General features: G+C 34.3%; 3 protein-coding genes across 3 annotated transcripts; all 3 read left to right on the top strand.

Moving 5' to 3' along the window:
• The first annotated feature begins 5,015 nt into the window (after positions 1–5,015).
• Positions 5,016–7,590, top strand: LOC122588704 (F-box/LRR-repeat protein At3g48880-like). Its single transcript, XM_043760873.1, has 3 exons — positions 5,016–5,099; positions 5,904–6,279; positions 6,871–7,590. The coding sequence occupies exons 2-3, from the start codon at positions 5,912–5,914 to the stop codon at positions 7,427–7,429; spliced, it is 927 nt and encodes a 308-aa protein (XP_043616808.1). The 5' UTR covers positions 5,016–5,099; positions 5,904–5,911; the 3' UTR covers positions 7,430–7,590.
• A 269-nt stretch (positions 7,591–7,859) lies between these two features.
• LOC122590265 (membrane steroid-binding protein 2-like) lies at positions 7,860–8,749 on the top strand. Its single transcript, XM_043762594.1, has 2 exons — positions 7,860–7,922; positions 8,202–8,749. Exon 2 carries the CDS (start codon positions 8,274–8,276, stop codon positions 8,562–8,564), a length of 291 nt encoding a protein of 96 aa, XP_043618529.1. The 5' UTR covers positions 7,860–7,922; positions 8,202–8,273; the 3' UTR covers positions 8,565–8,749.
• An 8,245-nt stretch (positions 8,750–16,994) lies between these two features.
• Positions 16,995–21,607, top strand: LOC122588654 (methyl-CpG-binding domain-containing protein 13). Its single transcript, XM_043760810.1, has 4 exons — positions 16,995–17,254; positions 18,215–18,310; positions 18,431–18,571; positions 18,680–21,607. Exons 1-4 carry the CDS (start codon positions 17,210–17,212, stop codon positions 21,437–21,439), a joined length of 3,042 nt encoding a protein of 1,013 aa, XP_043616745.1. The 5' UTR covers positions 16,995–17,209; the 3' UTR covers positions 21,440–21,607.
• The last annotated feature ends 252 nt before the right edge of the window (positions 21,608–21,859 follow it).

Consider the following 21,859-nt stretch of genomic DNA (forward strand, 5'->3'; position numbering starts at 1 on the left):
TCGAAACTTTCAAAATTTAGTTTACTTAGAAGATGGAGATTTGTAGTTTTAAGAAATTGCAGCGTTTCACCCAACCAGAAAATGATCGGTGATTTGCAAACTATTTGGAATACACTTCAAAAATGACAAAATAATGTAGTAAATTTTCGACCCAAAACAACGCTATCAATCTTTTATATAATGATGATACTGGGAAAATAGCTGTAACTTGAAACTTCCCAGATATACAAATGCTACAACCTGCATATGACATAATGAGCCTAATATTTCTTTGTTTCTTGTATGCAGATTGATGGAACAATTATAGCACCAGATGAACCCAAGGAATGGGACCAGAAAAATCCTAGGAACTGGCTTCACTTTTCTAATTTAACTGGGGTTACTTTCCAAGTTCATGGAGTTATTGATGGATCAGGCCAGAAATGGTGGGCTGCATCTTGCAAGAAGAACAAGACTCTATGCAAGCATTTACAATTGATCAAAGCTCATCTATAAAGGTGAGAGGTCTTACCTTCCAAAACAGCCAACAGATGCATTTCGTTATCTCGCGTTATCTCGCATTGCCAACTGAAAACCTAAAATGCAAAAGCATGTACCATAAGAAATTAGGTACAGTAACTACCTACACACGCAAATACATGTATATAGTGGCCAGTGGGTAGATATAATAGCAAGAGTAATAATGTATCAGAATTTCCATATAAAAAATATATAATAGGTATGTCAACTGTGGTAGGTATAGGTGTTCTAGTAGTTGGCATTTTCATGATACTTTTTAGTTCTTTGATATTCAAGAATCTACACCTGTGATCATTTTAATGCTTACTCCAAGAATTACAACCCTTTTAATCCTCTCTACACTATCATGACTTGGTGGGTCAGGGAGAGCCGTGGTCCAACAAAATTCCGAGGATCTCATGGGCTTTCCAACAAAACACAGTTGGGTAGCGCGTAGGTCTGATAGCTAAAGAGTGATCCTGGGGTCTTTTGGTCGAGCCACTCTGACCCCATCATTTTTTCTTTTAAGGAGTTGGCTCTTTCATCTATTAACAGACCACATCTGTTTTTGGTTTTGAGACCCAACCAAGAGAGTAATGATGATTCGTATCCATCTTCTTATGCAGTAGCATAGCTTCTAAACGCGATATGTAAAAGGGCTGTAATTAGCTGCAGTTTTTGTTCTAAACGTCACATCCAAAATGGCTTTAAGCTACAAGAAGCTGCAAAAAGCTCTTTCAACACTCAACTTAAGGTTGCCATAGCCATGCCATACATAAATGTTCATAAGCAAGACGATACATTTTTTTTTAAATCTGATACATTATTAGCTAATTAAAATGTGTTCATAAGCAAAAGACAATGTCCAGACTAGACAGACTCAGCAACCACTTAAAAAGAGTGTGTGCCCATATTCAACGATGTCCTCTCCATGGAGACTAACTGAGCTATGTGGGCCTATAGGCCATAGTTCGAAACGACTAATATAAACACAATGTCTTGTACATATAAGCATCAAAACCCAAACTTCTTCATGAAAAAGTGATATTCATTTAGGAATTTCATCAAATAGTTAGAAGACACAAATTTAAACATCTAAACAAGCTAAAAAATAAACATCTACTTTTATTTTGTGTTTTACATTAAACATAAAATGCTTCAATTTTATTGCATCATGTGCCATAATGACAATACAAACTAACAATTACACATTTACACTAATTTACTGCATCTAATCTTAAAATGCTATACACATTTAATATTAATAATTTGCATATAATTAAAGTTAATAATCTGATTCGTGATAAATTAAGAAATCCTCAAAATTATCAAATTAGGTTAAACTTACAAATGATTGACTGATTCGTGATGATGGAGTAATGAAGACGGAGGTTCACAGATTTCTTTTATCTGTAAAACTGATGGTTCCGGTGACAGTGGCGGCATATGCAATTTGCAATTGACGGGAAGAAAACGCCGGTGGTCGGATTGTGAAAATTGCTACGATAAGATTACGACGGTGGAGAACGACGGTGGCGGTGGCAGATTCAGAGGGAAAGGGCGGCAGATGGTGAAAGATGGAGGCGGTGGGTTGTTGATGGAGGATGACGACTTTTAGGTTGGAATGGAATGAATTTTGGGTATTTATATTAGTGGACGTAAATGACGGTTTTGTCCTTCCGTGTTTTTGATCAGATCATCAAGATGGACGGTCCAGATCTCGTCCTTTGGACTTTTTTTATTTGTTGGACTCAATTTATCCCACCCCTATATGTATATATATATCTATATATCTAATAAAACAGTAGTTATCCTAGCTTTCTAAGACCATCCACCTCAACTCAAAGCTATCTCTAAATATTGCCACATAGGATTTATCCTATGTATCATCTCCATATTATTTTTTTTCACAATAATTATTTTATTATATGTTAACTTTGGCAACAAAAATCTAACAAAAAGTTATATTTATAATAATTTTTACTATTAAATATTTTAACTAAATAAATAATATCCTTTTTTTCTTGATCAATAAATTATTTATTATTTTTATGTCATATAAAACAATCTTATACATATCTTAATAAATTTGATTTTATTCGGAGCTATATTATATAGATACTACTATGTTTATGTCATATAAAACTATCTTAGATATATATATATATATATATATTACTAATGAACATCGACTTTTGTTTGTGCATAATATTGTGAACTTTACAATTCGTTATCAGTAAATCACAAAAATGCTATGCTATCAAGCAAACAAAGAGACTGAATGTTTTATTATAGCATCTACAAAACACAACGTATGGATTCTTTTCTAAACACCATTAATAACTAATTATTTTTGTCGTATTTTAGTCAATTATTCGCGCATCGTGCGGTTACTTTATTGACATATTCTTTTGTTTGTATTGATTTTAAGCCCGTTAGTTTTGTTTTTAAATTTTGGATCAGATTTAATTTATCTTGATGGCCTTTCAAAAGGCATAACCAAAAACCCCTTCATAGTTATAACTATGAACAACACATTAACATTATTACGTATTTACGTTAAATCACTACAAATAATGTTGTATTTGTCTCCACTTTTAGTTAGTGTGAACAAATTAAAAATTTTGTCATGTTTTTATGTGTGTAAAAATATGTAAAACTAAAAGTGTGTAAAAATTTATCCACATTAAAAATTGAGTAGAACTAAAAGTTCACACTTTTTAGTGTGGACTGACATAATTATTTTTTAACACCACATGTGTCTACACTAAATTATTAATGTCAATATTAAAGCATTTTTAAAAATATAACCGCACATCGTGTGGGTAAAAAACCTTGTATATATTAAAATAATAAGAATCCTAGCCTTTTAAACCTTCTTTCAATCTAAAGCTAATTTTAAATATTGCCACATAGGATTTTATCCTATGTGACATCTCCATACATTTTTTACAATATATTTATTTTATAACCTTTATTTATTCTCAAAATAATCTATTATATTTTATTAAATATAATATAATATATTAATCATAATTATATACACAAGATAAAAAAATAATATCAAAACTCATATAAAAAAAATAAAATAACGTCCATGCATCTACTAAATTGGCACACATATTTGACAAAAATAATATTATTTATTAAAATATATACAACTTTAAAGACTATATCAAATTGGGATGTGTAATCACTATAGTAGGTTAAGTGACTGTGCTATCGACATGTCCGAAAAAACAAAGGGTGACTAGAGTGATACATGAATTAACCGTGAACTATAACATAATCAATTTTTACATAATAAACCTATAGAATAGCTATTTACTAATGTATAAAATAATTTTTTAGCTAGCCGCACATTACGCGGTAAATATATATATATATATATATCTCGTATGGGGAATGATAACTTAAGACTACCCTTTTAATACAATCTTATTTTTTCTAGCTGATTATTTAATAATTTGTTTTAAAATTCAAATGAGATTTTTCTTATTCAAGTTAATAGTTATCTTTAACAAGATGATAAATCTATCACATCTCAATTTTCGAGTTTGTCTTATCACTTACAAGATTTTTGCTGATGATGTCTCTTGTGATTTATGAAAAGATCATTAAGCATTAGTTTGTTATAAATTATTCACATGATATATGTGTATACTCAGGGATGACTACGGTTCAGTTTGAGTCATTTTTTAACTAAAACTGAAAACCGAACCGTTATAATTTGGTTTTTGAAACTAAAATTATTGGGTTTTGGTTTTTTCGATTTAGGTCTATTTTGTTTCAGTTTTAGTCAATTTTTAACCACTTGTGATTTGGACAACTTGAGCTTGAAAAGTTTGTAAGTTTATACCATATATATGATTACACCATAATTAATTTCAACAAGTCTTCAAAGCAATATTTTGTAGCAATAACACTACAACAATGACAACAAATTTATAAAAATAAGTTGTATAAACTTCAATACTTATTTCAAACAAATTTTATGTACAACTATTTATATCTTTTATGCGTTGTTCAATTATATAATTATTAAATCAAATCAATCTTGTTGAGTATTTTCACTTAAAACATATAAATGATATTATTGTATACACCTAAAATATAAATATATTAACATATTTATCCAAATTTTAGTAATAAAATGATATAAATATAAAATAAAGTAAACAATATCTATTTTTGGTTCAGTTCGATTTTTATGGTTCGATTTTTCTTTAGAACCATAATTTTTGTTTTTTAGAAAACCAAATCATTGATTTTTTCGATTTGAATTTATCAGTTTTTATGGTTCTTTTGGTTTCGGTTCGATTTTTCTCACACTAACACCCACAGTAAATTTTACTTTATTCACAGCTTACATGTTATAAAAATAATCCCATACATACAAACCCACTTTACCATGCATGCACTCGCATCAACCAACGGCCAGATTCACCTGTTTGAATCTATTCAACGCATATGATCATCCATCCCACAACACTAGTCTTTATATCATTTTTTCACAACTTCAGATATTTTAATATTTTTCTTTTGACTTCAAGATATATACCATCACTCAGAAAAGAAATTTTACTGGATCCAAATTTGCGGTAAAACCCGTTAATTAATTCAGTTCTGTATATACATATACGTATAATAATAATGTATATATCTATATCTATATCTCTATATATGTATGTATAGTTGTATATAATTTACAGTATATTTTTGTGTTATGTTTTTGTGTATGAATTAACGATTTGATCAAGTGTGTGTGTGTGTGTTTTATGCTATTGATTGAATTAAATAAAAATGTAATTTAAATTGATTCCAAATTTGAGATCTGTTAATAATTAACAGTGAATATTGATGTAATTGGATTTCTGTTATGTTATATTTGATTAATTTGTATTATTATGTGAATATGAAACAATTGGAATGGTCTTGTATTTAATCTTAAATTGTATATATATGAATATAGGAAAAATATATTATTTTGTTTTAATTTGGGGTTTTTGAATTTATTGTCTAAATGTCCCTGTAAGAACTAAGAAATAATGTTTATATTCAACCGCCAATGTTTCTGGGGTGTCACCGCAAGGCAGCGTTGCAGGGTCACTAGCTTGAGAAAAAAAATTCCTGAATGGGACTAAGGGGGTCCTAGGCATTTACCTTTATTTTTTTAGAATCTTGATCACCATGCTACCTTAGACTGTTGTATTAGTAATTAGTCCTAGATAATTTATCATAAGCCGAGTACTTGATTGACAATTTTGAGCTTTGTTTGTTATTTTCTTAGTGTCAATTCAATCGACGTCAAAAAGATAAACCAAACTTACCAATTTTGTGTTTTATTTATTTCGATTTGTTGGGTATGTTAATTGATGTATTAAAGTATGATAATTGTTTGATAGACCTATATATGGAACTAATGGAAGAGGATGATCCTGGTCGAAGAAAATGGAAGGATTTGGACAATGACATTCTGATGAGGATATTTCAAACGTTCGACATCTTTGAGTTAACTTCTGGCATTGCTCAAGTCTGTAACTCGTGGCGTTATGCTGTTTGTGACCCTTTGTTTTGGAGCACTCTTGATCTTTCAATGCTGAAATCTAACTTTATTAAAATTCCGTTAGAGCCTTATGTTTATGTGGATGGACGGTCTGATAAAACACTGACCAAAGTTCTGAAGATTTCTCTAAGTCTTAGCCATGGAAACATATCAACTTTGATATTCCATTATAATCTTTTTGTCAGTGATGATCAGTTGACATACACTGCTGAGAGGTATCATTTGAAAGCTTAATCTTTTCTTTCTTTTTTTTTTTTTTTTTTTTTCAGTTTTACAGTATAGTCATCTACTGTTTCAAGATTATGAATAGGGGTGCCAATTTCCGGCAATTGGTCTATTTGGGATGTGTTTAATTTTAAGGGGGCAATGAAAATGGAACAGTCAACCTTGTCAAACCTATTAAACGGGTTAAAAGTCACTCAGAGTCAAATTTACAGAGTTTTGGACTAGTACTGTTCTAAGCTCTGATCAGAATTAATCCAAGATGACTTGCCTCAAATAACCCTGTACTTTATAATGATCCCTGCCTACCCGAACCTATTTTGACTCGTTACTCAACCTGCCCATCTTGCCATTATTATCATGAACTCAATTTAACAGATTATATGTTCAACATGACTTGCCCCATATAGCCCTGTACTTAAAAGTGACCCCTGTCTACCTGAATCTTTTTTGACCTGTTATTCAACCTACCCATCTTGCCAGTTTTATAATGAACTCCACTTAACAGGCTTAAAGTAAATATAGTCATGAAATTGAAACTTACACATGTGACTTGAAATTTTTGATCTTTAATTGTAATGCAGGTGCCCACGGCTTAAACGGCTGGTTTTGCCGGCATGGAATCGAATAAAAAAGACCGGAATTTGCAAGGCCATAAGCATGTGGCAAGATCTTGAATCACTTACAATGCCCAGCATAGCCAGTCCTCGCTACATCATGGAGGAAATCTCCAAGAACTGCAAGAATTTTTCCAAGCTCAAACTCATGGGCCCGTGCGACATTTTATTTGCAAATGCACTTGCAAACTGCTTGCCAGATTTGAAAGTCTTGAGCTTACGTTGCTCGATGATCTACAAGGAGGCACTAATAACAATCTTGGACAGATTAAAGCATCTAGAAGTGCTCAATATTTCTCATTGCATCATTATAGAAGTTCCACCACCACCTGCATCTAGAATCGTGCTAGATGAGCTAGATAATTCCATTCTTGAAAAAGCGTCGCGAATAAAGGACTTTTTGACATGTATGAATAATGATTGTGTTATGTGTAAAAGAACGAGGATTGATGAAGGCTTGTTAAGGTGGTACAAGTACGAAGAAGGGATTTGGAAAGAAGATGAAGTAAAGTGTCTTGCAATTTAACATTACAAATGTCTTATGGGAACCCCCTTTTCTCTATCTTTGTTTTTGTATTGAACCTTTTTTTCTTTCTTAATTGTATAGTATCAAACATGTAGATGAGTGAGACAGAAAGCTTTCTATAAATTGAAGACTAATATCATAGTGGTCCAGCCAATAATTTAGCTGCCTTCTATTGTTATATACACTGTGCTGCAAAACTCGGCTCCTGAGCCAAGTACTCGGACATCAAAGCTCAATCGGGCGAATGTTAGGCAAATTGGACTTTAAACTGTCAGTGAGTCAACATTGGTCAAACTCGAAAGGCAAATTGGACTTGAAACTCTGTCAGTGAGTCAAAATTGGTCAAACTCGAATAAATGAGTCAAATAAGTCTGTCTATTATTATTTAAAATAAAAAGAAATCCCTGGAGATTTCTGTAATAGGTGTGGGTTTGTGAGTTTTATTACCGTATAAAATTATGAAGATTAGGCCCTGTTTGACCTATAAATAATGGTATGCTGATTTTGTTGCTTTTCCTATTCTAATGCATACTTTGTCTGATGGCTTTCTAGAAACGCAATCTCGTTTTCCATAATCTAATTCATATTGACACTTTCTGATGAGTTTCAGATAATTACACTTTTTTTTAATTGTTAGTTATTTAGATTAGGAACTTGTGTTTGCTGACCATAACTTGGTATATGACTATATCCCCATGGACATTGACTTTCAACCAGCAGAAATATACATTCTAATGTATAAAACATCTTGTGTGGCGAGTATTTGTTTCAGGATGTTTTATGAACCAAGTGGGCCTTAGGTATTGTTTGCTGGGAAGGATATGCTAGTAGAGCTCTTGCTAAAATGCCTTTTGAAGAGAAAGATTCAAATGGTGCTCTTACTGGTCTTAGTGTATTCGAGCTTGAGGCCTTGCAAGATTGGGAATATAAGTTCATGAGCAACAAGTATGCGAAGGTTGGAACCATCAAGAAACCAGAAGGTGGAGCTGAGCAGCCAGACAAGTCAACGGCAGCTGAACCTGCTGAGACAATAGCAGCCGACCCAGCTGGCCATGTTCCATCAGAAGTTTCAGCCAGTGCAGCCAAAGAGGAAAACGTAGGTGAACCCAACAAAGATGAGCAATTTTTCTTGTGATCCCCTTGTGAAGGTGTAGGATTTGGGTGTCCATAATTATGACTTCTTGTCATGTGGCGGAGTTATACTTGGATCATTTGGCATAAGATGGCATTACATTGTTGAATACTTTTTTGGTTTATCTCTTTGAAATGTAGATCTCGAGTACTCTTTAATCATAAGAAATGTTTACCTTTTCAATCAAATAACACAAATGCTATCAAATGATATCTGGATTGGCATAAGGCACATTCATATGGAACTTCATTTAAGGCCTTATGAATTTCCAAATGATAAGAAACATTCGTAATACTGAGTAATTTATAGGTTTTACGACCAACAGTTGGTTCATAACACATCAAAACAGTATCACGTTGTTACAGATGTTGGTAACTAACTACAGAGTGCTTTTTAATTCTTATGACTATCATTTTTATGTTCTCTAAGACAATTAAGACGATTGTTAAATGACCTACATGTTATAAGGTTAACAAAAATTGATACTTGAGTGACAGTAAATAAAAGTAGTTATCCAAATAGTTAGTAGCAGATTGGTAATTGTTGGCTACACTAAGTTATTGACCAAAAACAATACTCGTATTATTTTTCAGCAAGTACCACAAGATACAACATTGAAACATAACATGTCTCAACATTGAGTACTACAATATTGGTTCCCTAAAATATGGCAAGTTGTAGTAAAATAGAATGATTTTAACAACTTCGATTCCTACTGCCAAACATGCGAAAATGATCTGTATTACTAGTTAATCATTTAACATCTTCCAATACCTTAGATTCAGCTAATATTTCCCATGTTCTTTTGTTTCTGTTACATTATTAATGTGAAATTAGTGGTAGTCAACTAAGGATAAGAAAAGGTCATTAAGGTCATTTAATTGAAAATCAAAGATTAGAAGTCAAATTTTATTCTGTTCATTGGCTCCATCTCCATGTCCAACTGTTTTGTCTCTGACCTTTATAAATACAACAAAATCTTCAACAACCCTTTTCATATTACATCCATCTCTTACAAAAAGGTTCTGTTTTATATCTCCTTTGAAGCATGAGACCGTATGCAGTTCTTATATTGATGATCTTGATTGCAACTTTCCATTTTGGGAATTGCAGAATGATAAGAACAGAAGCCACTGGAGAGACTGAAGAAAGACTGTTAACAAGAAAGTTTCTGTTTTCGTATAAGAGGCAGTTAAGCACCAGTACTTATCGTTTCAAGAAAACTCGAAGCAATGATGGCGGTCAAGTGAATGAATCTGAACTTATTGTCCCTGGTGGACCGAATCCACTTCATAATTGATTAAATTTGTCTGAGCTAAATTTTAGTCTTGTAACAGAATATAGAATTAAACATATGTAACAGTATTATTCTTATTTTTTGTATAGACAATCCGTGTATTCATAGATATATATATAGACAAATCCCTTTTGTTATCTTATTGATTTTCTTCTTCTGAATTCAACACGTGACACAAGAAATTTGTTAGATTAATTTTACACTGCACTATAATATGCTCAGTTAAGAATATCGAAATCTGCCTACAACCAGTCAGGACTCGAGAAACACAGAATTTTGACATTCTAAAGAAATAATTAGAAATTTATATATGGAATTGTACAAAATGAAACATAATAAGGTGCATGCAAGGACTCAAAGGTACATCTTAAGATGACTTCTTAACAACTAACACTTGACCAGCAAACATTCTCCGTTTCAATGATGACACGTCGTCATGTCGTAATATCTAACTAATCTCATTTACTTGTCATTTTAGAATTAGATGTTCATCAGATTGAAAAAAGTATGATGGCATTTGTTCATCCAAAGTCAAATCCAGCTAATATACCCAAAAAATTTCATCTTCAAAAAAGCATAAAAAAAAGAAAACTAAAATTCCCATTCTTTTTGCGTTTGTTTGAATTCAATCCCTGGGAGAAAAAATAAAAATCATAAAAAAGAACATGAATTGCACCTTTATCAGCAATAGGCAGCTGTGATACTAAGATGGCAGATGAATTTGTTGACTTCAAAGTCAACTGCCAATAATGTATGCTATATGAATAAATTAATATTCTTAATCTTACTGAGCATATATTTATAATATCTTTTTGTCATCTTAGGTAAGCATGTTTCAAAATCCATAATAGGCAAAGCCTGCAGAGTGACATCAAGGGGCCGGCAATAGTGCAATACTTTGATGTTGACACTTTTGGAAAAAGATACAAACTTGGTTGGATTCATGAATATTAACTTTTTCTCATGTCTTACTCTTCAAAGGTTACATTTAAACATCGTGGTATGATGATAAACATACGCAGAACGACAGAAACAAGTTGAAAAAACTTACACAATTATACATGGAAAATATATCTCAATGTCCGAATACACTAGCTTTTTTTTTATTTATTGGAATGAAGACATGCTACCAAATGGCATGCTTAAGTTCTAATTTATATAGTTCTATTAAACAATGATGCCATGAACTACACATGATTTGTAAATATGAAAGTCAACTCTCTTAACACAATCTCTTACTTATTCGGCATGCTCAAAAGATGAGGTTTGTTTAGGGTCTGTTTCATGCTTAAATATCCATAAAATAAACAACAGTCAACTCCTCTCATATTAAGACCAAGTATGCAAGATGCCATAAGCAGATGATTAACAAAATTAAGAAATAGGTGCAAAATTCTAAAGTTGACCCTTTTGAGACATGAAATTTTTCTATAAATAGGCTTCTATACCAACCAAAAACCGCATTCAGTTTTCTTGAATCTTTTATACATTTTTTCATCTTTTGTTCCCTTTATCTACTTAAAACATGAAGTGTAAGGTTTCTGGTCCGGTGTTTATACTTATCATCCTTCTTGTTTCATTAGTCCATATATCGAGTTGCAGGCATATTGTTGATCATTCAACTAAAGAAAAGAATGAAGTAAGAATACGTGCCCACTTTGTTTCTACTTTTCAGCGTCACTTCAACACCAAACCGGAGTTCAAGAACAAAGGGAAGAGTGATTTTTATGAAGTGTCAAACCGGCTTGTCCCTGGTGGACCGAACCCACTTCACAACTAATGAATCTACGCTTACAAAGTCTAGTACATAGAAGGCTAAAATTTTGTATTTACATGTAGAATTATTTCATTCTTTTGGAAAATTGTAAATTTTTTGGTAGAAATACAGAATTGAGTTTTTAAGAGAGTACTTATGGCCATTTTATGTGCAATTTCTTCAACGGAAGGAGTCCTTAATCTTGTTTAACTCTAAATTCTAAGTTTTAGCCATCTCGAAGTCATTTGGTTAAATTACGGTTAGTTCTGTTCAAAAGGTCAAACTTTTGAGCTTGAATAATTCAAGTAGATAGACATCTAGATGCTGCTGAAATGAATGCATCAAGCTTGGTCCAATCTTCTAGACACATCATATGATTCATGAGCCCACATGGTGGTAAGTTTTTGTTCATATCTTTTCTCCTAAAACGTTTGGTTTTTCAACAAAAACGAAAATATAAGCACAGAACACCAACAATTTCGATCATTTGGAGATTACTGGGGATAGATGTTTAAGACTTCATTTTCTTAGCTGATGTCAACATGTCAATAATGAATAAGCAGGTGATAACTCTTTAATCAGGCTGGTCAAAACTTACTATATACATGTTTGGCAGATTGGTTCAATTCCAATCCAAAAGCCAAAACAATTTCATCAAACTTTGGACAAGGTGCTTGTTTCAGCCCAGCCAATTCATTGACATATATCAGTTTTCACACCTAATGCACATTTCATGGCAATGAACCTAGGTGGTTGTTTCAAATAGACCTTCTATTCTAGATCATTATTTGAGCATGTTGTTTCGACATCCATCTAGTGAAATCGGTAAATCAGTAGACTATGTATAGTCGTATAGATGTTAAGGTAATTTGAGTAATATAATTGTAGAAATACAGGCAAACAGCAGAATTATTATCTAAATATCTGATCCCTTGTTTTTGTCCACGACCCTAGATAACCAAGCGAGTTAAAAACTTATCAATGATTCCATCGATGGTGAGGCATCAGATGTGAAAACTTGGTTAACTTGATACACTTTTAAACCTTTGACCGAGCTTGTAAGATCACACTTAAACCTTTGACCAAGCTTGTAAGATCACACTTCCAATACCCAATGTTGCTACACAAAGTGAACAGAAGTTACAAAACCATTGATTCTCAGTTTTGTTTCAGCTGCAAGAAACCCTTAACAAAAGAACCCATGTGTCGATATTATAGAAACGCGCGCGCGCACACACACACACACACACACACTCATGGCTGTTTGAACTCAGCCGTATGAGAGCTCACAAACTCTCAAAATATTCGGAAAGCAGACTGCAAGACACCCTTGTTGAACAGCTTAAAATTTGTATTGTGGATTAGCTACTAGCAGTTATCAAGCCCTCTATTATAGAAGGGGAATTCGACTAATCCTAGACTCCTAGTACTAGACTACTATACAACTAGCTATGATCAATAACCAAGCATCTATAATCATCCTTATGTATTGGTGACTACCAAAGAATATATAATCCTAAGTTACCATAGATAATTAATCTTATTACAACATGATTAACTAATATTTTACAAGTAACATAACATGAAATTCTTTCGGTCAAGTGTAGATTTTAATTGCATAAAGTTATTGATGATACTAAAATCACCTACAAACGGCAAAAACAGGTTATGCAAAAATATTTAAAAACCATGAATACTATACGAAAGCATATCATAGTGCCCGAATACACGAGTTTTTAAATTCAAATAAGGATATGCTACCAAAAGGCCTGCTTAAGTTCAAAAACATTAATTATATGGTTTGATTCAATGAACAATGATACCATGAACTTAAACATGAATAGTAAAATGAAAAAGTCAGCTTATAAAAAAGTCTTCAGATAATCCTTACTTGTTCAGCATGTCATTCTTAAGGAAAAAAAAACCCCTATTATTAAAAAAAAAAAATAGTCAGCTCCTCTCATACTAATGCAAATATGCAAGATGTCATTCGCAGATAATCAACACAATTAAGAAATACTAGTTCATTGCAGCTACAAAATTCTAAAGTTGACTTTTTAAAGGTCAAATTAACTTTTCTCTATAAATAGACTTTCATACCAACCCGATACTGCAATCGGTACGTTTTCTTAAATCTTTTAACATTCTTTTCCATTATTTGTTTCCTTGACCTACATGAACGATGAATTCTAAAGTTTCTGGATCGATACTTATACTTGCCATCCTTCTATTATCATTAGTCCATATGTCGAGTTGCAGGAAAATCACCGGTCATAATGAGGAAAGGATACTAGCCAATTTTGAATCTACTTTTCAGCGACACTTTCACACTAAACCAGAGTTCAAGAACCACGGTGATGCTTATACAGTGTCAAACCGGCTAGTCCCTGGTGGCCCAAATCCACTACACAACTAATGAAGCTATGCTTACAAAGTCAAACAAATGCAAAGAAAAAGTGTTGTAGTTTTATATGTAGTTATTTAGTTTATTTGGCAAGGTATGATATGTTAAGTAGATATGTAGACATGAGATTGTAAGAGAATATATAGAATATTGTAACTCGAATCACAATCCATATATTCAAAAGATTCATTTTGCATACAAATCGTTTGTGCTTGTACTAACTCCTAGAAATATTGTTTAACTACTAAGCTGCATATACCTAATAACTAAAATGTTTCATGGAATAGGAAGGCTAAAAAATTGAATTTGTCTGAACATATATCTCTAATACGCGGTACACCAAACTCGCATCTATCCTCCCAGGCACCAGAGATGTCTAAGAGTCAAGTGTGCCGTTAACGTTTTAGGCCTCATTTTTAAGGCCCAACTTTATGTGCGTATGTCAAACAAGCCCAATTCTTTACAAAGAATCTAATGAATCATTTGTAAATAAAATTTTTTTTTAAAGGCAAATTTGGGCTCGGTGATATAACTCTTCTTATACTTAATTCCAGAGTAAGTCCATTATGAAAAACACATGTCTTTATTCCTAAAAGTATTTTGCTTACACCAGGATTTGAAACTAAAACCTCTGAGTCTTAATCTCTCTACCATGTACCAATCCATCTATGATTGGTGAATCGTTTGTAAATTAAAACGAAAAGATGAAAAGAATAAAAGGAGGGAAAATAAAGTTAAACAATATGGTTCTCACAAATGCTTAGAGCAGTCACAATGGACTAGTTCTGGCTCGTTCTCGGCTCATTCGTGGATGAGGGACGAGCGCACATGGTTAGATGTGACTCGTCCCTGGGCTCGTTCTCGTGCACCCGTTCCCACAAAGACAAACTGGAGGAGCGTTTTTTTTAAAGCAACGGTCAAATATTTAAACTTTTCAAAAAATTGACACAATTAGTCCCTATAACGGCCATTTCCGAATTTTATTCAAATTTTCACTTTTGGTCCCTTTTTATCACTTATATATATAACATCTTTACATTTATAGTTTTATACACAAAAACACACTTTTATATACATAAAACACACATTAATATATCTAAAATCATCATGTCTTTTCCATTTCCGTCGAGTGCTAACACATACACACGACCGGAGTTATTTGGGAACGACTCTGACGATGAAGAACTTATCACTATAATGGTGATTTTATCAATTTGGTCAAAAATGGATCTTCTACCCTTCTCACTCGTGTTCATATTCTAAGAGATTGACTTGGTGCAGGGCAACAGTTGTTGAATTTGTAGAAAACGCAAAGTACCCGCCACACTTCTTTAGGAAGCGTTTTCGAATGCGAAAAGAGTTGTTCATGCGTATAGCTAACGATATCGCTTCTTTCTCCCCAGTTGGTGATGAGCCTCTTCCTCATCATTTTGTTGAGTTTCGAAACCAGCGTGTAGATGCAAGAGGTAAACTCGGTTTTTCTACAATTCAAAGGTGTACATCCGCGATACGTCAGCTGGCGTATGACAACGTGGCAGATTCACTTGATGAGTATCTACAAATGGGTGAACAAACTTCCAGAGTCGCGCTTGATGCTTTTTGTAAGTGTGTGTTTGACTAGTTCTGACATTGCGCGTGTTTTGAGAATTAGTCTTTAGTTAATCCTTGGGCTGATGTGGTGCTGACATAGACTAGTCCTTAGAGGATGAGTGTCTCCATTGTAAATGTTCTTATAAACATGTATCACACATATGGACAAACTTTGAAGTCTTAACTACAGTAACAATATGCTTTTTTTTCTCTTGTCTTCCCTAGCCAGACGTTACCAAAAAGTCATTAGTGGGTCACATACGAAACTATATTTACAATGTGCATATGTTGCACGTAATCAAGGATTCATGGTATAATAATGAGCATCATATGTTACAAGTAATCTGTGTTTAGTTTTTCTTCATGAATAACTCGATTTGCATTATAAAAGTCTAACTTTATGCTATATGTTGAAAATCAAATGTAAAAAAATTATGATATTTTATAAACTTACTTTTAATATGAATCCATGTCAAAAATGGAATTGGAATATAATACCCGGAACATAATCAATGGAATTGGAATATAATACCCAGAACATAATCAATATGACTATATCTATAAAGAAAATGCAAAATCATTGGATCAAGTTGAAATAGAATATAGAAATATACCATATATATTATATCGCATGATTCATACTTGAGATCTAGTATAGTCTATTTCAACAATAAAAGTAGTATATGTATTTTCACAAGTTATCAAAACTGTAATCAATATAAACATGAGAAAATCGAGGAGCTATTGGGACCGTATCCAACTATATTTAAGTTCTACTTAAAAATTAGAGTTATTTATTAAAATGGTACTTGGACTATCCATCATATTTTTAAGTAATATAGTGGATAGTTCAGGTACTATTTTAGTAAATAACCCTAAAAATTAAAATAAAACAAGTCAAGTTAAGTCCGTCAATTAGAATTTCCGAATCTTGATCTCACAAACTTAACGAGTTTGCGATAGTTTCACATTTATTCTTTGTAGATACATATATATCCACATAATTTCCAAACTATCTAATCAAGTTCGTTAACTAAGTCAAATGGTACGAGTATCTAGTCAAACAATACTAACTTCCACTCAAAATAAATATCGTAAAGTTCGAGCTCGATTTGCACCCCTTTCAAATGGTACAATTATCTAGTCAAACAATACTAAGTTTGCACCACTTTCAACTCGGGCTCGATTTGTTTGCACCCCTTTCGACTCAGTTTGCATCCCTTCTAACTCATGGCCACAAAATGTGCTCGTTTGTCAACAAATCAAACTTGTGTCAACTCCCAAAATCTAAGAAAGATATGGTCAAAGAAATAAGGCCATTTCATCATACCTCAAACCGATAGTCACTATGTCATCATCTCCAACACGTTACCACCATTTTCTGATGTCCTTGTGAGTGTGTGTGTTTTTGTGGGTTTCACTTTTTATTTTTTCCCCCAAAATTCCATTCCATTATCTCTTAAATATATATAGCTCACACAACACGTGTTCTCAATTTCCATTTCTTCTTTCCTTTGACCTTTTTATATTATTCTCTTCTTCAATTTCTATCTGCTGCAAAGAATTTTCTAGATCGGAGGTGCACACCAGGTGTTTGTGAAATGTCCCCAGTGAAGTCACCCAAAAAGCTTACTGCTAAAGATAAGGTTAGTTAATGAAATTCCATTTGGGGTTTTTTAAAGATTTAATCTTTTTGGGAATTTAGAGATACCCATTTCATTAATTCAAAATCTTTTGTTTGTTTGTTATGAAATCTTTAAAGTTGTTGTTTAAGATTAGTGCTTAGCTTAATTAGTACTTAATTATCTTGAGAACAACTTTAGGGTTTGGCCTGTATACTTGTATAATTAGGTTTCCTGAATTTTAATTAGGGGTTTGGCCAATTTTGATTGTGGTGTTAATGAAGAGAAATTTTTGTGTTTAACTACTAACAATAAGGTTGTTTTTAACCATAGTGTTACATGATTTACCTATCTCATGTTGGCCTCGGGACCGGTCGGTGAGAGAACGATATATTTAGAAGTGACAAAATCGGTGATAAGAATGAACTTTTGTTTTAGCAATGATAAGAATGCATTTGAGCCACACATTTAGTTTGATGCATTTGCAGTTATAGTAGTAAAGTATTTTGATGCATGATGACTTGGGAGGTGTATTTATGTTCTTACCGTTCTTAGAACATATATCTTTTTATTGGATTGGCATTCAAACATGTAAACATAGGGCCGTAAATGAATAGAACATCTGCGAACAGTTTGTGAAACCTTTTACCAAGAAGTCTATTTATTTAAATTGTTTGTTTAGTAAACGAACAAACATGGACAAGACTTTTTGTTCTTTTAATTAAACAATTGAACATGTATGTTGGTCTCGTTCTTTTACGTTTGTGAATGTACAGTAAGTTGTTTGTTAATGTGTTTGTTTGCTTGCGAACTACTTCTTACTCTTATGCACCGGGTGCACTTACTTCAGGTGCATCAAAGTGTAAAAAGTAGGTGCATGATCCTTTCTACGTTAAAACTTCTTCCTGTCTGAACCAGTTCCTACGTATCTATATCTATTTGATTATTCTGGGATAAAGTTGTAACGTTTTTAAGAATCTGTAGGTTGTGGTTGAGGAGACTGAAACAGAAGAGCTTCTTCCAGGGTGGAAAAAGGAACTAAAAATAAGAAAAACAGGTTCTGGAACAAAAAGAGATAAGGTACTTAATTCTAATTTTATTTCAATTGTTTTCGATTTATCAAGTTATCAACCATGATTTGAGATAATAGCTATAGCTAATCTCACTGTAAACTTTATTGTGCTTGCATCATGATCCCAGACCTACACGGACCCTGTCACTGGATACATATTCCACTCGCTGAAAGATGCCCAACGATATCTTAAAACTGGAGAAATAGGAAGACTGGCAACGAAACCAAAGGAGAAGATGTGTGATGTTGTGGATAATAAAGATGAAAAAGTATGTGGTGGCGTGACTGTAATGCCGTTTTAGTTTATCATAGACTTGTTAACAATCCCATTATATATGTAAGTACTGATAATGTGCATTTTTGTTAATTATAATTAGATGGAAGAAACTAAAGAAAGGAGTGAATCAAAAGCACAAATGAGTGAAACTTGGAGGCACAAGCGACCATTGGAGGCTGGGTCGGAAGGGCGTAAGACGAGAAGCAAATTGAGTGAAAATGGTATGTCTGAATCACCTAAACGTGCTTCAAAACGACTAGCAGGTGTGAATACTGATACCCCGACTCCATTAATATCACCGTTAGAGCCTAAAACCCATCAAACTAGTAAACTAGCTGCCATCAAAACTGAGGAAACACCACTATCATCTTCAGTGCCAGAGCCTAAAACCCATCAAACTAGTAAACTAGCCGCCATTAAAACTGAGCAAACACCACTATCATCATCATTGCCAGAGCCTAAAACCCGTCAAGCTAGTAAACTAGCCACCATCAAAACTGAGGCAGCACCACCACCATCATCATCAGTGCCAGAGCCTAAAACCCGTCAAGCTAGTAAACTAGCCACCATCAAATCTGATTCAACACCACCACCATCATCGACACCAGAGCCTAAAACTCGTCGAGCTACACGACAATCTGGAATCAAGATTGATTTCCCGCCACCATCGCTGCCGGATAGCAGAACCAGCCGCCAAGCGGCACGATTGGCGGAAGTTAAACTTGAGACATCAGCACCATCACCAGCAGAGCTTAAAACTCGTCAAGCTACACAACAAGCTGGAATCAATATTGATTCAGCACCACAATCACCCCCAGATACCAAAGCTGGTCACCAAGCTGCACAAGTAGCAGGAGTCAAGGGTGATGTATCAGCAACATCACGACCAGAGCCTAAAACCCGTGATGCCGCACGACTAGCTACGCAACAATCAGGATACAAAGTTGATGCATCGATACCATCATCGCCAGAGCTGAAAACCAGTAAAGCTACACAACTAGTGGGAATAGGAATGGGTGTACCTCCAGCATCAACACCAGAGCCTAAAACCCGTCGAGCTACACGACAATCTGGAATCAAAATTGATCCACCGCCTCCATCACTGCCAGATTCTAGAACCCGTCATACTACTCGACAATCTGGAATCAAAGTTGATGCATCAGTACCATTTCCATCAGACCCTAAAACCAGTAAAGCTACACAGGTGGTTGGAATAGATACGGCTGAAACACATGCTTCGCCACCAGAGCCTAAATCCAGTAAAGCTACACAGTTGGTGGAAATAGAAAGGGTTGCAACTCCTCCTTTACAACCACAGCATGATAAAACTCATCGGAATACACAAGTTGATACCAAAATTGATTCACCGCCTCCACTGCCAAATTCTAAATCCCGTCAAGCTACACAACAACCTGGAATTAAAGTTGATGCATCAATACCATCTCCGTCAGACCCTAAAAGCAGTAAAGCTACACCACTAGTGTCACTAGAAGTTGTTGGATCATCACCAAAACCTAAAGCCGGACAATATAAACAAGTAGTCAGAATGGATATTGATGCATCAGTATCGTCACTGCCAGACCCTAAAGCCTGTAAGGTGACTCGGCCATCTGGGATCAAAAACGATTCATCTCTACCATCATTGCCGGAGCCTAAAACTCGTCGAACTACACGGGGATCTGGAATCAAAGTTGAATCACGGCCACTATCGCCGCCAAATACCAGAACTAACCGCCAAGCTAGCACACGGGCAAAAGTAGCAGGAAATGTTAATGTGGCTACCCAAAAAGGGAATGAAAAGAAAGCTAAAGCAGAAGACATAGATGACAGCCAAGAAAGTTCGATTGTTTCGCGTTCAGTAAGTCAAGAAAGTTCGATTCTTTTGCCTTCAGCAAGTCAAGAAAGTTCGATTCTTTTGCCTTCATCAATTCAAGAAAGTTCTGTTCTTTTGACTTCAGCAAGTCAAGGTAGTTCGATTCTTTTGCCTTCAGCAAGTCAAAGAAGTTCCGTTCTTTTGCCTTCAGTAAGTCAAGAAAGTCACAAGAAGATTAAACATTATGACTTTAAGGCTGATAAGAGTCGAGAACCACAAATTATTTTACCTACAGCGACACCCTCTACTCCTAAACAACAATTTAAGGAAACTGAAACGATATATTTTACTCGGCCACCAGTGAGTTACAGTGTCCCCAGACCACCACCACCACCTAGTATTGATCCTCCACCAGGTTTTGAAATTCCACCAGGTTTTGAGATACCACCTGGTTTTGGAAATCAAACGGCTAATAAACACCATGAGAAACAAGAGTTGCCTGTAATTAACCCTCCAGTTAGCATCCCAGCTCCACAATATGGTTATGGAAGTGATAAAAAGGCTGAAGCATTGAACTTTTCTTTAAATGATTTATGGACAGACCCATGTATTGAATTTGCAGTAAAAACACTCACCGGTGCAATACCATTTGGAGAGCCCAGTAAAGCAGACAACCTTGTCGCGTCATTGTCAGAGGTTCCCATGCCCATGGAAGACCTCTGGACAGACCCATGTATTGAATTTGCTGTGAAAACACTCACCGGTGCCATTCCTGTTAGGGAAGATAATTATGTACAACACCAACCTACGAGCAGTTCAAAACCCAGAGCTCCACATGATTACTCGTCACCTGGTGCCAGTATAAACTTCCATCAAACACAGGTTTTGTCAAAGCATTTTGAAACAGGGCATAAAAATAATAAGCAGCAGGAATCTGTGGTTACAACACTTGGAAATGGTGCTTTGCGAAAGGCAGGTAATATGGTTGTTTCCCAACAAGTTAACGGGAGTAACGGGCAATGTTCAAGATCAAGGTTCTTCCAGTGAGTTAAAGCTAAATTGTGCAGTTTATAGACCAAAGTAGAATGTTAGTTTTATGGTGATTCTGTACCATTTTACTGTTGTATGGTGTTTTGTAGTTTTGGAGTTCCTGATTTTTATTTTTAATTTTATGTTGTAAACTGTATTATCAAATGATACATGCTCTGATGATAACTTTAGGCAGTCTGTTACAATTACAGGCCATCACAGTAGCCTTCTTTTGATGCAATAAAGTTATATGTTTGATTAGGGTCAAAACTGGCTTCACAGATTCTTGTGGATTTTGGAACACCGCCAAGACAAAACCCTCAAGCGCGCGCTCTGATTAAGGTCTGGCATTAAGCCCGCTGCAAAAGGCCGGGCACCCATGCATGCCGCTTCATCCAGTTTCAAAGGATTAGAAAGTTGTTTATTATCTAAAAGATT

This window comes from Erigeron canadensis, chromosome 2 (assembly GCF_010389155.1).
Source record: "Erigeron canadensis isolate Cc75 chromosome 2, C_canadensis_v1, whole genome shotgun sequence".
Lineage (NCBI taxonomy): Eukaryota > Viridiplantae > Streptophyta > Magnoliopsida > Asterales > Asteraceae > Erigeron > Erigeron canadensis.